This window comes from Scedosporium apiospermum (genome assembly GCF_000732125.1).
Source record: "Scedosporium apiospermum strain IHEM 14462 chromosome Unknown SEQ_SAPIO_0086, whole genome shotgun sequence".
NCBI classification, from domain to species: Eukaryota; Fungi; Ascomycota; class Sordariomycetes; order Microascales; family Microascaceae; genus Scedosporium; species Scedosporium apiospermum.
In genome coordinates, this window is record NW_015971787.1 from 1,535,368 (window position 1) to 1,549,767 (window position 14,400).

The 14,400-nt window shown below is 52.6% G+C and overlaps 4 protein-coding genes and 2 pseudogenes across 4 annotated transcripts; 3 read left to right on the forward strand and 3 right to left on the reverse strand.

Annotated features, from left to right (window-relative positions):
* Window positions 1-339: 339 nt before the first annotated feature.
* SAPIO_CDS2655 (Uncharacterized protein) lies at window positions 340-1,574 on the reverse strand (the record flags this gene model as incomplete). The annotated part of the gene is made up of 2 exons (XM_016785620.1): window positions 340-1,195; window positions 1,267-1,574. 2 exons carry the CDS (start codon window positions 1,572-1,574, stop codon window positions 340-342), a joined length of 1,164 nt encoding a protein of 387 aa, XP_016644996.1.
* An 896-nt stretch (window positions 1,575-2,470) lies between these two features.
* SAPIO_CDS2656 lies at window positions 2,471-3,547 on the forward strand (annotated as a pseudogene; the record flags this gene model as incomplete).
* Window positions 3,548-4,410: 863 nt separating this feature from the next.
* SAPIO_CDS2657 (uncharacterized protein) lies at window positions 4,411-5,079 on the reverse strand (the record flags this gene model as incomplete). The annotated part of the gene is made up of 2 exons (XM_016785621.1): window positions 4,411-4,812; window positions 5,044-5,079. 2 exons carry the CDS (start codon window positions 5,077-5,079, stop codon window positions 4,411-4,413), a joined length of 438 nt encoding a protein of 145 aa, XP_016644997.1.
* Window positions 5,080-6,039: 960 nt separating this feature from the next.
* SAPIO_CDS2658 (uncharacterized protein) lies at window positions 6,040-10,386 on the forward strand (the record flags this gene model as incomplete). The annotated part of the gene is made up of 9 exons (XM_016785622.1): window positions 6,040-6,214; window positions 6,685-6,848; window positions 6,902-7,444; window positions 7,502-7,579; window positions 7,715-9,306; window positions 9,377-9,668; window positions 9,744-10,037; window positions 10,113-10,191; window positions 10,271-10,386. 9 exons carry the CDS (start codon window positions 6,040-6,042, stop codon window positions 10,384-10,386), a joined length of 3,333 nt encoding a protein of 1,110 aa, XP_016644998.1.
* Window positions 10,387-10,456: 70 nt separating this feature from the next.
* Window positions 10,457-10,946, reverse strand: SAPIO_CDS2659 (uncharacterized protein; the record flags this gene model as incomplete). The annotated part of the gene is made up of 2 exons (XM_016785623.1): window positions 10,457-10,492; window positions 10,602-10,946. The coding sequence occupies 2 exons, from the start codon at window positions 10,944-10,946 to the stop codon at window positions 10,457-10,459; spliced, it is 381 nt and encodes a 126-aa protein (XP_016644999.1).
* A 2,077-nt stretch (window positions 10,947-13,023) lies between these two features.
* Window positions 13,024-13,776, forward strand: SAPIO_CDS2660 (annotated as a pseudogene; the record flags this gene model as incomplete).
* Window positions 13,777-14,400: the final 624 nt, after the last annotated feature.

The window sequence follows — 14,400 nt, forward strand, 5'->3', positions numbered from 1 at the left end:
CCCCATCTTGATCCCAGCCCAGCCCGGTCCATAAAACAAAGCCCTCCCGGTCGTGTCAATGCTAATTCCCGGAAAAAGAAGGTAAAGAGAAAACAAGCTGCAAAAAAGCATAATCCAATAACAAGAGAGAAAAGAAGGGCGGAGAAGGGGGGGAAAAGCAAGAAAAAGGGAAAAAGAAAAAAGAGCAAAACAAAGAAAACGCCTCTCCTTTTCAGCAATAATACATAATTACCATATAACACACTTTCCCTTCCCAAAAGGTCTTATTGGATAAAAAAGGACAGGAACGAAACGACAAGAAAAGAGAAAGAAAAAAGGGCGTTAAAAGAACTACCTCCCTCACTCCTCAGCAGCCACCTTCCTCTTCTTCCCCGCAAGCGGCGTCCCCTCCACATCGCTCTTCCTCTTCTTCTTAGAAGGCCGACTACTCGACCCTCCCTTGGGCCTATACCCGCCATCATCATCCCTCTTCCTCTTCTTGGCGGCGGCGGGCGTGGCGTAGTCGTCGTCCTCGCCCATGGAGAGGTCGTGCTGGTGCTGCTGCTCGGCGAGGATGCGATCGGCTTTGCTCTGGCGCTTGGAGGAGGATGCCTTGGAGGAGGGCTTGGATGATTTCTCGGCCGCCGATGCTTTGGAGGCGCCCTTTTTGCGGGCCGCGCTGGCAGGGGGATGGTGGCTTTCGTCGTCGTCGTGGTGATGGGCTGCCGCGGATTCGCCGCCTTGGAGGAAGACGTGGGAGGCGTTTGATTTGAGCCAGTTGTATGCGCTGTGGGGGTACTTGATGAGGAAGTCACGCGTGGTGGAGGAAGGGGGGAGACCAGCACTGGTCGTAGATGTAGCGGGAAGAGTAGCACCGTCCTTCGCTGCCGGGGCGAGGCTGTTTTGCTTCGGTAGTCCCAGACGGAGGTCAGTCTCATAGAGATAATTTTCGATCTCGTCGACAGTTAGGAAGGTGGCGGGGTCGTCTTCGCCGGCGGCAGGGGTGATATCTTGTAGGGTGTCGGGGAGGGAATCCTTTGCTTGATCGTAGGAGAGGTGGGGGACTTCGGATTCGAGGGAGGAGAGGGATTTGGAGGGTGTTGTTGATGGGGAGTCGGGGGATTCGGTTGGGAGGGTGAGGGTTGGGACAGAGATGCGTTTTTCGGGGGGAACTTGGGGACATTCGTTAATGTCTGTGAGAAGGTCGAGGAGACGACTGTGTTAAAGAGTTAGTTCTATATGTTTCTTTCGAGGCATAGAAATGGGAAGGGGGAGGCTAAAACGAACTCATTCTCGATTGCTATTCTCTTGATCGTCGCCTTGGCCCTCTGCTCACTCAACCAAAGAACTTCCGCCTCGCGCATCTTGTGGTCAAACGTCACCCTGAGCTTGCGCCATTTCTTCTTCCACGAGCGGTACTTGGGGCGAGTATCGGCAGCAGCGTCCGCTTCATCTTCTCCCCCTCTGCCTCCCTCCTTCTTTATCTTCTTGTCGCCGTTGGCCTGTCTGTCCCCGACGCGGATGGTGTCATCGGCCGCCGGGGTGGAGGGGGTGGAGTGGGCGGTGTCGCGTTTCGTGGGGGATTCGTCGTCCATTGTTGATGAGGGTGGGATGATGGTGGTTTTGCGGCGAGGTTTTGGGGGAGTTGAGAAATTGGTAAGGGAGGAAGAAAGGGGTCGTCGTCGAGATAGGAATGGGGATGGATATCTTATCGAGGATGATGCGTGTTTGGTGATGAATGAGCCGCGTCGTGCATGGGGATTCGGGTCGTTGGAGGGCTGAGGAGGGTTGAAAAGGAGAGAGTTTTGACGGTGGGTGAGAAAATCCGAGTTGCTGGGAATAGATTGTGGATGGTGGACCGTGGACGCGGAATGTGGAATGTGGACGAGAAGCAATCGAATTGGAGCAAAGACGAGAAATGGGATTGGAACAGAAAACGGCAAAAGGGCGACTGAATTTCGACGAGGCTGGCCAGTTACTACCAGTTGCTACCAAAAAAACTCAGTCCAACGAGAAGTTGACGTCCCTTGTACAGATGTACTTGTGACTTGTGACAAGTACGAAGTACCTTGTATCTTCGATTTTTGATCTTGGTCCTTTGCTTTTGCTCTTCTCGATTCTCACCAAATCAGAGAGCGAGGAAATAATCAGACAAGGAAGTGACGATCAACAGAACTCAAATCTCATGAAAACAACTTAATCCTCGACTCTAATATTAGCTTTAGAAACTCACAGCTCTCCAAGAAAAAGAAAAGAAAAGAAATTTACAAAATTGTACCTTTTCCACAACCCAGAACAGCCCAGACTTGACCAATTGCCCAATCCCAGCTTAGGTCCATCAAGCTCTCTCCCTCTCCCCTACTACCTCTTCCCTACTACCCCTCCCCCACATCCCCAAAATCTTCCTCTTCCCTTCCCTCTCCCCCTCACTCTCTCCCAAAAACACCCTCCCCCTTACCCATCCAACCATTGCATGTTCCGCACTCTCAAAATGGCCACCGAAGCAGCCGCCAAACGCCTCAAAAGCACCCCTCCCACAATCGGCACCCACAACGGCCACTTCCACGCCGACGAAGCCCTAGCCGTACACATCCTCCGCCTCCTCCCCGCCTACGCGACCTCGCCTCTCGTCCGCACGCGCGACCCTTCCCGCCTCTCCGAATGCCACACCGTCGTCGACGTCGGCGGCGAATACGACCCGTCGACTAACCGCTACGATCACCACCAGCGCACCTTCACGACTACCTTTCCCGGGCGACCGACGAAGCTGTCCAGCGCGGGGCTTGTCTTTTTACATTTTGGAAAGCAGGTCATCAATAACAAGCTTCGCGAAACTTCTTCGTCGGAACCTTCTTCGGAAGTGGTCGACCTGCTATGGAAGAAAATCTACGAATCGTTCATCGAGGCCCTCGATGCCCACGATAACGGCATCTCTGTCTACGATCCCCAAGCCGTCTCCTCTGCGGGCCTAACCAAGCGCTTCTCTGACGGTGGCTTCTCCCTCGGCGCCATGGTCGGTCGCCTCAACCCCAACTGGAACGATGCCGTGCCCTCTGATCCGGAGGAGGCGCAGCGCCAGGAGGACGAGCGGTTCTTGGCAGCCAGCAAGCGCATCGGCGAGGAATTTGAGCGTGATCTAGACTACTACGTTCGCGCGTGGCTTCCCGCCCGCGAAGTCGTCCGCACGGCGTTCGAGAAGAGGAAGGAGTTTGACCCGCGGGGTCGCGTCCTCGTCTTCGAGGGTTCTTCGGCGCCCTGGAAGGACCATCTATATACCCTCGAGGAGGAGGCGAAGGATCAGGGAGACGTCGAACCTATCGTGTATGTCATTTATCCCGAGAAGCCCGTTCCCGGCGCGAAGTGGAGGGTTCAGGCCGTCCCCGTCAGCAAGGACTCGTTCGAGAGCAGGAAGGCTTTGCCGGAGGCTTGGAGGGGCTTTAGAGATGAGGAGTTGGATGCTATCTCGGGCATTCCGGGCGGTGTGTTTGTGCATGCTTCGGGGTTTATTGGTGGGAATAAGACGTTTGAGGGGGCGAAGGCCATGGCTCTTAAGGCTCTCGAGTTATGATTTACATTTTCTTTCTTTTTTTTTATCAAAAAGTTGCTACACGGTTGGTCCAGAGGGTATGGGAATTGGAATTTGGGAATATAATTGTTTCCATTGTAATCTGAACAGAAAAAGAGTCATAAACATACACTTCCACCGGAGATATTCGATGGGGAAAAGAATGGCCCTTGCGATCTGAGAGGCCGTCATTTCCTTTCAAACCGAGCCAAAGCAGAAGAACTCCGAACCTGACCGACCTGAGACAAAAAAAAAAAAAAAAAAAAAAAAAAAGATAGAGGAGAAGAAAAATTAAGACAAGGTCGCCTGCTGAAGGGGACGGGAGAAGTTCAGGTCTTTCGCAATCTGACGTTCATGAAGCGCTTCCAAGATGCTTCGCTGCTTCGCTCATCGTTTCCCATTTGATCTTATGCGCCAGCGACGACGATAAAAAACACCCATTTCCTTGCTCATTGTTTCTGGGGAGATAAAATCGTTTCATATTTTTGGGGAGGTTTTTCTTTCTCTCTTTTGTTTCTTTTTCTGTTCTTTTCTCTCTCTTTCTTCGATTCCATTCATTCCATAGCGGTTTTCCCTAAACGCCAACAAACTCGCATCTTTTCGTAGGCTTCATATCAGAATGTTAGAGGGGAGTAGGGTTGCCTCGGCCTCAAGATCAAAAACAGCCATGACAGAGTATCGACAAAGGAAATAAAGCGAAAAGCAGGGCGACGGAGACAAGAATACATGTGAAAGCTCCAGGCCCAATCCATAATCCCACAATACAATAGTAAAAAAAAAAAAAGAAGAAGAAGAAAATAGAACTCTCATCCTCAAGGTATCAACACCTTCTCCCCCCCTTCTCAACCTCCCCTCAACCCCCAAAATCACCGCCTAACAGGCAACGACTTCACAACCCCACCAACCGGCACCGCCTTATTCTCCTTCCCCTCCTCGGCCTCCACATCCTCGGCGCTCGTCTCCCGATGCAAAAAGCTGCTCTCCTTGACGGGACTGCCCGCCTGTATACCAGCGCCGGTGTGCTTGAGGATGTGACCCGTGGGCCCGCTGTTGTTGACGGGGCTCGTGAGGTGGGGGATGTTCTCGGGGACGGGGTGCTCGGAGCCGACGGAGCCCGTGTCGACGGAATCGGCCTTGCCGGCCTTGGAGAGGGCGTAGTCGCCCGAGTCGAAGTATTTGCGCTCCTTGAGGTGCTTGGCGAAGTGGTCGGAGCGGGAGGGGAGTTTGCCGTAGAGGCGGAAGAGGCGCTGTTCCTCGGGGGAGAGGGACTGTTGAAGAGTTAGCAGGTGGGGGATCCTATTGAGAAATTAATCTGAAAAGAGGGGACGAAATTACGGGGAGGGTAAGAGTGGGAAAATCGGCGGTGATGAAGATGGGTGAAGGGAAAGAGTGTCAGGTTAGGCATGGGCCGAGACTGAAGCGGGGTTGTGTGTAGCTCAAAGCACCTTGAGGGAAACGAGGGGCCTCGAAGTGGGTAGGGAAAGGGCATCTCGACGAACCTTGACGTCAACCTTGTTCTTCTGATGGGGATTCATGTTTGCGGTGTCCGAACGATGCTTCTCAGGGAGTTTGTTGAGCTGTTTTGGGGGCGGTGGCGTGCGTCGACTCCGGGTGGGATTTGTTTTTGTTTGAGTCAACAGGGCGGGGTGTGTTTGACGTATTGTTCCTCCTCCTGTGAGTTCCCAGCGAGTGTGCAGTGGCAGTGGTGGTTCGGGTGTTGAGAATCGAACAGAGGCAAAAAAAACACACGAGGCTGTGTTGACTCTGCGCGGAAATCACGAGTGTTTTCCCTTTCGGAACGAGTTGGTTCTGTATACTTGGGCGCTGTCAAAAAGGTTGTTTGGGAAAGGGCAGGCCTGAGATCAGTTGTTGTTGATGTGGACTGGGGAAGTTTGAGGAGGTTCGAGGTGACAAATGAACGGAGTTTGCCGCGTTGCTACGAGGTACTTCGAACCTTGTAGCGGGGAATGTTGTAGGGCTCATTACATACCAACTATTTTCATTATACCGCAACAACTGATCCAAGAACGAAACTGGGTAATATTTGTAGCTCCGGCTCACCCAAGTGCTTGTAATCTACGAAGTAGAATAAGCCCCATTAGGCAGCATTCTAACCCCCCACTCCTACTGTAACCACCTTTCTTTCACTACCAATAGCTCAAATATGTAAATATCTCTTATTCTCAAAACCTGCTCAAGTTGTCTTCTGTCGAGCATCGTTCATTCAATCTCGCGTAGTTGCTGGAGGTCATGCACATACAACCTGCATCAACCAGAGATTTTCGCCCTGGGCTGGCATAGGCGCGATTGGCTCGTTCCCATTCACAGGAGAGGCCTACAAACAATGATATACAGTGAGAAGACAGAGAGATCTTCGTCACCGAGAGGATGGACATGCATCTTGTGTGGATGGACCTCAATAAATTTAGCTGAGCAAGTGTTGGCTTCCATTCTCTTCGCCGCCTCCGCGCCCTGGCGCGCGTCGCGACTTTAACATGGCCATTATATGCGCCCTGCCTCTCGAAGCCGACGCTGCCGACGTGCTCTTCGACCGGCCACCGGAGACGATGACGGCCGGCTCAAGGCCGGCTGAGACCACGTCGGCAGCCGTACGAACAAGGCATGGCGGCGGCCCTACGCAGTTATACGCAGCCGTCACCGCAGCCGCATGTATGAAAGCGTTGTCGCCCTGCTAGTTGCCCTCGTCTCCAGATGGTGACATTCTGCGTAAGAATTCCATGTGCGGCTCGAACTAGTTAACTAGAACTAATCTGCAAGTCCACGGTGCACGTAGATTTTCAGTGGCAGTATCTTTGCTGCCATTCGCTCAATTGGCGCCGCCACAGCTCTCTGTTGGGCGATCGACAGCCCAACCAAGCCAGCTGCGGCGTTTTAGCCCAAACCCGCGCGGAATGCAGTTGTCAACTTCTCGTCGTCGCTGCCGTCGCGGTAGCGTTCATCTTCCCGAGTACCGTCCTAGTCAACTTCGAGGCCCGTTGACCAGATCTATCCTGGGAAACCGAGAGCCATGGTTCCAACCGATGATCGAGGAATCGTGCGAGCCAAGGGAGCCGTTAAAGACGCATCTTATATCAACTTCGTTGACACTTCTAACGTGCGCCCAACCCCCAAACCCCTAGCACGAGCCGAGACAGCCATCGCCCTTATTCCATACAACAAACCTACGGACCAAGCGCCTGACAGCTTCAAAGATCAGGCTCTTCGAGTGAAAGCGTACGACGCGGCGCCATTAAGCAAATTCTGTGGGAGCGATTCCGGGGGACCAGCTGAGCCAGGGAGACAGGTATGTCCGGCTCTTCCACGTCACGGACACCCCGGAATATCTCTAATAATCAGCTGAAGAGGAAATACTGCCATCCCCCTTTACTGGAGCCCGGCAGCATTCGCCTGCTTCGCCTAATGCCTCATACAGATGAGAATGCTCGTATACGTTGCCAGCTTTTCAGCTACCCCCTATTAGAGTCAGGTGAAGAGACATGCCCGTACGAAGCTTTATCCTACGTATGGGGCTGCCCAGACGAAAGTCATTGCATCTCCATCGACGGATGCGCCTTCCCTGTTACAGCAAATCTCCACGCAGCACTGCTACGTCTTCGGGATCGACTCATCGAACGGATCATATGGGTAGATGCTATCTGCATCAACCAAGGAGACGACAGGGAGAAGGGAAAGCAGATTCGGTACATGGCCGAAATATATAGCAAAGCGAGCCGTGTGATTGTTTGGCTGGGAGGGGCGGAAGACGGCAGCGATCGGGCGCTTGAAGAAATACGTCTTGCTGCTGCAGACGAGATACCGCCCGAGACCTCGGTCGGCGAACCGGCCGCCAAACAGGTAATCCTCGCACTCCTTCGGCGGCCGTGGTTCGAGCGTATCTGGGTAAGAGGACCAAGCACTTGGTGGCATCGGTGTGCATGACTGACAAGTTTCGTTTAGGTACTTCAGGAGGTCGCCGCCGCTCGAAATATCCTCATCAAGTGTGGATTTGCCGAGATCGATGGATACGCATTTAGCGTAGGCTTGAACTCGAGATCGTTCGACTGCATCTACGAAGCTTCTCCGGACTTGCGTAGTCTAATTCGCCCAATAACCTACTTAGTTAGAGGGGCAGTATTCCGGCCAAAAAACACACCGCGTTCGTCGGGTCAGATCTCCCTACGCATACGCCCCATGGGCGAGCTGGTAGACATGTACCACTCCCGCAAGGCTACTGTCCGCCACGACAAGGTATTCGCCTTGCTCGGTATGAGCTCCGACGATCTGGCCGTAGCTGATATATTGCCTGACTACGAAATCCCTTGGGAGATACTCTTGAAACGAATCATAGCGTTCCTGCTCGGTGAGCAGGTATCCATAGAGACCTGGCTCGAGACGGAGATTGCTATAATCAGGGGCGAAGGCTTTATTCTCGGAAAAGTGTCCTCGACGGAGTACTATGATCGGGACGACCGACAGCAGGTGGTTGTCATTCTAAAAGATGCATCTGGGCACTTGGGAGCGGAGAGGAGATGGACTCTCCCACCGCTGGCGAAATCCGTCGAGGTAGGTGACCTCGTCTGCCTGCTGCGTGGGGCTACAAACCCCACAGTCATCAGGCTATGCAAGGATCACTTTTCTATCATCATGATCACAGCCCCTTCTCTTCAGCCGGAACAGCCAATAACAAAGTTCCCCCACGACTTCTTTCTCCTCTGGGACTGGGAGAAGGCTCCGGGAGAGTCGCAGGATCGAAGACAATACGACGCATTGATGAAAAGTCGGGCATCTGAGCATTCGGGCGGAGATAGAAAAGGATACTTGGATAAGATGACCAGGTTATGCTCTGTGGCATCAATATTGGAAGATGGAGAAGAATATAAAGAGGCGGAAGCGATACTCGGAGAAATAGTGGAAGGATACCACAGGGAGCTTGGAGAAGAAGATCCACGTACGCTGGCAGCCAGGGATAAGCTCGCGGCAGTGTACAGGGGAGCGCAGAAATGGGAGGAGGCAAAGGCGTTACTCGAGCAAGTAATTCAGACAAGAATACGGTCGCAGGGCACAGATCATCCAGACACAATAAGAAGCAGGACCGTCTTGGCATCGACATACAGAGATCAGGGCCTTCTAAGGCCGGAGAAACAAAGGGCAATAATGAGCATCCTCGAATGGAGAGGGGACGGCACACAGGTGGCGGGGAAAGAAGCGATCAAAATTGCGGGATCGCTCGATGAAGAAGTAATGAAGCTTCTGTTTGATCAAAGAGGGAGCGAGGTCAAGGTCACAGGGGACGTGGTTGTGGCAGCAGCAAGAAATTGGTGGCGAGGAGAGGGTGTGATGAGGCTTCTGCTGGACCGAAGGGGTAGCGAGGTTAGGATCACCGAAGACGTGCTTGTGGCGGCAGCAGAGAATAACTGGCAAGGAGAAGGACTAGTGAGGCTTCTGCTCGACCGAGGAGGGAGCGAAGTTGAGATCACTGAACGTGTGATCGAAGCAGCAGAAGCGAATAAGTGGCTAGGAGAAGGAGTGATGAGGCTTCTGCTTGACCGAAGAGGGAGCGAGTGCAGGATTGCAGAGCGCGCAGCCGCAGCACCACCAGCAAGGAATAGGTGGCTAGGAAGAGTGATGAGGCTTCTGGTCAACCAAGGGGGCGAGGTTAAGATCGCAGAACGTGCAGCCGCAACACCAGCAAGGACGGGGCTGTTTACCTTCCCATCACCGACTCCCGATTGGGAGTTAAAACATGGGAAGCCCACCCTCCAGTAAGAACACACTTTCCGGCCCTGTGGCTTCACCGACCTGCCGCTAACAGAAATCCTTCCGGTGACGCAGGATTGTTGCTGTTCACGGACTCGATGGCGACCCCTTCGGCAGCTGGACGAGCGTGTCGCCGACGGGAGCGGAAACTCTGTGGCTTAAAGAGCTGCTCCCTCGCAAGCTGCCTAATACCCAGGTTATGACATTCGGGTACGACGCGAGGGTTATTGGTAATACCTCTGTTGCAACAGTCCGGGATATTGCCTTGGAATTACTGGCGTGGTTGCGCGACGAACGGGAGGATTATGATAGCGATCCCTCAATTGTCTTCATCGGACACGACTTAGGAGGGATCATCATCAAACAGGTCTGGTCGTCGCTCGGCTGTAGCAGTCTCGACATTGCGGCCGCTTAAGGGCTAACACACTTTCGTCTAACCCAGGCTTTGACAACCGCAAACAACAAAAGACGGTTTAGTGACATTGCTGACCGCACCAGAGGCGTTGTCTTCTTCGGCACACCACACTTTGGCATGGACAGTGCCAAGTGGTGGAGATTCGTGGCGGGCGTCGAAGCGCCGGTATTCCGGGCGAAATACAAGGCGCCCCTCGTCGAAACGCTGGAACGCAACTCGCAAGATCTGCGGTATCTGTCACGAGATTTCACGTCAATCGCACCCAAATATGACTTTATCAGCTTTTATCAGGCGGAGGGTGATAGCGGACAGAACAATGTGGTTGGTTTTTTTATACACACCGATTCCCCGGTATATGTCGCACAGCGCAAGGCTGCTAACGCATATATAATTAAGGTTGTCAGCAAGACTTCCGCTCTTATGATGATCGTTCATGAGGAAGTCATGCCTATGCAAGGTAGCCACTCATCGATGTGTAAGTTCGATGTGAACGATGAAAGGTTTGATAGGGTCTGGAGATGTATACAGAGAATTGCGCGGCCCTCGTCCACCAGTTCGGCACCGAGACCTCCAGCCGGCGAATATTCTCACCCACAACCGGGACGAGGATGACACTGATCTTCACCTCGACTCTTTCTCCAGCTCTTCCGCCTCCTTCCATCAGCTCTGAACCCTACTGACCGGGTATGTTCGCCGATTTCGGCGACAATAAAGAGGTCGGCGAATTGAGGTTATCTGCCCTAGAACATTGCGACGGTAGGCGGCCTCCGTAGGGACTATGGAGTAAACGGTGACGTCAGCCGATCCGGCCTAGAGATGTTAGAGCCTACTGGCGACAAACGTTGGTGGGCACTCTGCCTGTATGTAGTCCTTGAGGAGACGTACAGAGTCATCAATCACAACTTGCAACGGCGCAGACACGCTTCTGCCTAATTCGGCCATCCTCGTCTTGTGGATGGCCGCCAGGTCATCTCCATCCTTGATCACGACGGAGAGTATAGCGTGTACCGCGCTGTGCCGCGCTGTGCGGCGCTTGGTCGTAGACCCGAAGCCCAGCTGATATGAGAGAATCTTCTCGGATGGTAGTAGGCTATGCGAGATTAACAACGGCGCCTGGGTGAGGGCAAAGTATTGCGGGGCGAAGGAGCCGACGACAAAACCAAGGATTTGTAAAGTTGGCTCAACCACGCCGAAGATGTAATAGGGGAGGTCGAGTCGTGAGAGTGGCATGATGGAGGCGGAGAGAGAGGTAGAGAAGGTAGAGAAGGTAGAGAGAGGTACCGAGAGGAGGGAGGGAGAGGCTCTCCAGCGGCTGCCACGACTGTGTGTTGGAATAGACGAAGGTCGAAAAAAGTCGAAAAAAAAGTTGAAGGACAGAGGTACAGGAATCGCCACTTAGAGCCCCAGTTAATTGAGCAGGAATTAAGTTATGCATTGTGCCGGAAAGTCCTAGCAAGAGCTGGCTTCGGGATAAGGGTGCTTTTGCGGCCAGGCCTAGCCGCTCCTCAATTTCAGTCCGGTTGCGATTAGAGACGATCCACTCCACGTAACGCTCCTTGCCTGGCAACCCCCCACCCAGCAGCCGGTCAAACTCCTCCTGGGCTCCGGGCTGACCAGCTCGAGCTTCAATCTGAACGGCCACTTCTCGATGATAGTGTGCTTTTCTTTCATTGCTGCTCCAATGAACTGCGCTGCCTTGGAGAACTTGAAGTCCTTCATGAGCCTTGTAGCACAGTTAAAATGGAGTTATATGAACCTTCAGGAGCCTAGATTCTGGCTGCCAGCCATGGTTGCTGAGCTGGAGACAGGGTGTGCGAGCAGAATGTACAGAGGCTCCAAAACCTCAACCACATCCATTCCACCTACCGCCAAGCACAAATGTCTTCCGCCCTCACCAATGGTGCCCTCTCAGGTCCTCCTCCGTCCGCCAACAGAGCCGGCAGCACAGGTCCTATAAACGCAGATCCCTCAACAAATCCCACCATGAAGCTCACCACCCCACTCCGTCCGAGCTGCAATATTGTGCACCGTAGTCATCGCGGCGTCGTTACCTTCGCCCCAACGGTAGCTCAGTGTCAGGTACCTCCCCCTCTCTCCAGGTTCCGAGATGTGAAGGCTCGTTAGGTGTCTGCCCTCGAGGCCGACATCGATGACGCTAGTCGGTAGAATGGACAGCTCCGCCTTAGCCGATACGGTAGTATGACGCTTTCTGTGTTCTAAGTGTTCTAACACACCGTGACCACTGGACCGTGGTGTCCTGTGAGGACATCCACGTAAATGACCAATGATCCTACAACTCGGCACAACATGTGCGGCCAGTTGATGTGAACTGGGGAAGTTTCAGTAGGTTCAGGGTGACAAATGAACGGAGTTTGCCGCGTTGCTACCGGGTACTTTGAACTTGTAGCGGAGAATGTTGTGGAACTCATTACATACCGACTATTTTCATTATACCGCAACAACTAATCCAAGAAGGGAAAGAAGGGAAGTGCCGCCTCACCCCACACACTTTGACCCGGCTCCCGATGTAGATCTCAGATCTCTGCACACCGAAAGTAAGATCGGACCTCAGCCGACCTCACCTCTTCCCCCGAAGGAAACAGTAAAAGACAAAGGACCGACAGTTGAGAAGAGAAGAATTTTGCGGCCCACTGACCTCGATCGTTTATATTATAGGCTCGTGATATTGACTCCCATCCCCATCCTTAGCCCTTACATACTTGCTGGGAGACCGCATGCCCCATAGATTGCAGCATCATCGAAAGATATAATATGCTAGTCGGTATGGGTCAGAGGCTTGAGGATGCGTATGTCGACTGGCAAAGGCGACGATATTGTCACACCCAAAACTCCCGAGACTACAAACCAAGGTCTGACAAGTGTCAAATTGGACAATACCGCGGGGTACAATGCATGGGGTCGCTTTATTTTCCTCTCCCGAAGGAAGAGGAGGGAAAGGGTGCGAAACGAAAAGAAGAAAAAAAGAGAGGAAAGGAAAAAAAAGTGAGAAAAGAAAGAAATCATATGCAAAAACAACGAATTGGGCATCTACACGATTCCGTGATTCAGCCCAGTGAAGGATGATTCGGTGAGTATGTGTAACGACGTCTTAATATAAAGCCCATCTCCAACTGTTTGGCGTGTTGGAACAACCTTGTTTCTTACCCCTCTCACAACCGCGACTACGACTAAACTCTCACACGACGCCTTCACAATACCAGACGGGTGCCTATCATTCAGCCCTTGAAGGCTCAAGGTATCATCTTCATCATTCAATACAACACCTCCGGTTCTACTCTATACAGCTATGATGGAGCCAGGATCGAAAGAGAATCATCCAGCGCCTCAAGTCTCCAACGCACCGGAAGAATCCCAGGAAAACCCGCCATCCACAGAGGTCCAAGAATGCATACCTTTGTCCCGATCTCCTTTATTCTATTCCGCCTCCGCTCAGTCAAAAGTGAACAGAAACCCGCCCCTTTCCAAGATCAAAGAAGGCCTTTATCTCGGCGACTGCGTAAGTTCTCATCGAGGTAATGTTCTTCGGGAGAACAACATCACCGCCGTGGTATCGATTCTGGATTACCGGTATGCTCAATGGGGAGCGGGATGGTACAAGAACATCATCAACGAGGGCAATCATCTCTTCATCCCCTGCAAGGACAGCATGACGCACGACCTTTTGCCTGAGATGGCGAATATCTGCGACTTCATCCACGGCCACTTGAATAGGGAGTCTTTTGGCGTTTCTAACGTGCTTGTCCATTGCTACAAGGGTGTGTCGAGGTCTGCCACCGGCTTGATCGCTTACCTTATGAGGACTTATAATTGGAGTGTGGATGAGGCCTTGGACTTTGTGAAGGAGAAGCGGCGGATAAAGCCGAATAAGAACTTTAGGGAGCAGTTAGAAGTGTGGGAGGCGGTTCGGTATGAGATATGGGAAGATGCGGAGGGGAAAGTTCCAAAGGCTGAATACGCGGCTTACCTGGAGATAAGGGCTGAAAGATTGAAGGAGGCAGGATTGACGGGAGACGAGCCAATCCTCATGGAGAGTCTGTAAGAGAGTCGGCTTCTTCGCCTTCCTGTTGGGTTAGGAGACGTTCTGCTGAGGCCTGCGAGAATTATGAGGAAGGAGTGTCCACTAGATTCGGAAACGTCAAGAGCATGTGGAATTCCAGTTCCAAGACGCATAAGAAGGTTCTTGCTACCGTGGTAGACATGGCTTGCTGTTTCACGAAAGGGACGCATATGTCCAATGTGTGAGAGTAGAGCAAACCCAACTTGATTATCTGTCATATAAGCCGTGGGAAGAAAACGGAAACAGCTATGTGATGATTCTAATGGCCTAGTATGGCAAGGCTAGCACAAGGGATCGCCTAGCTAAGAATAATGAAACACGCCTGCCTGCCTCGTTATACTGGACTCTTCGGTGGCTACTCCTGGGGAGGGCGATATGGGCCCCAGACATTATTCCCATGTAATCAAGATATTTATGCCCATCTCCATTTCCGTGATATCGGAGTTCCTCCACGGCCGAGGCTCCCGGCCGAGAGAGATCAGTAAACCTACCAAGAGAACGAGGGCGCTAAGCTCAAATTCGTTGAAGATTGCCTTCCCCGCACGCCGATGAGAACGTACGGAGGAGAAAAACAGTCATTCGCACCACTCTCCGAGGAAGGGCCCC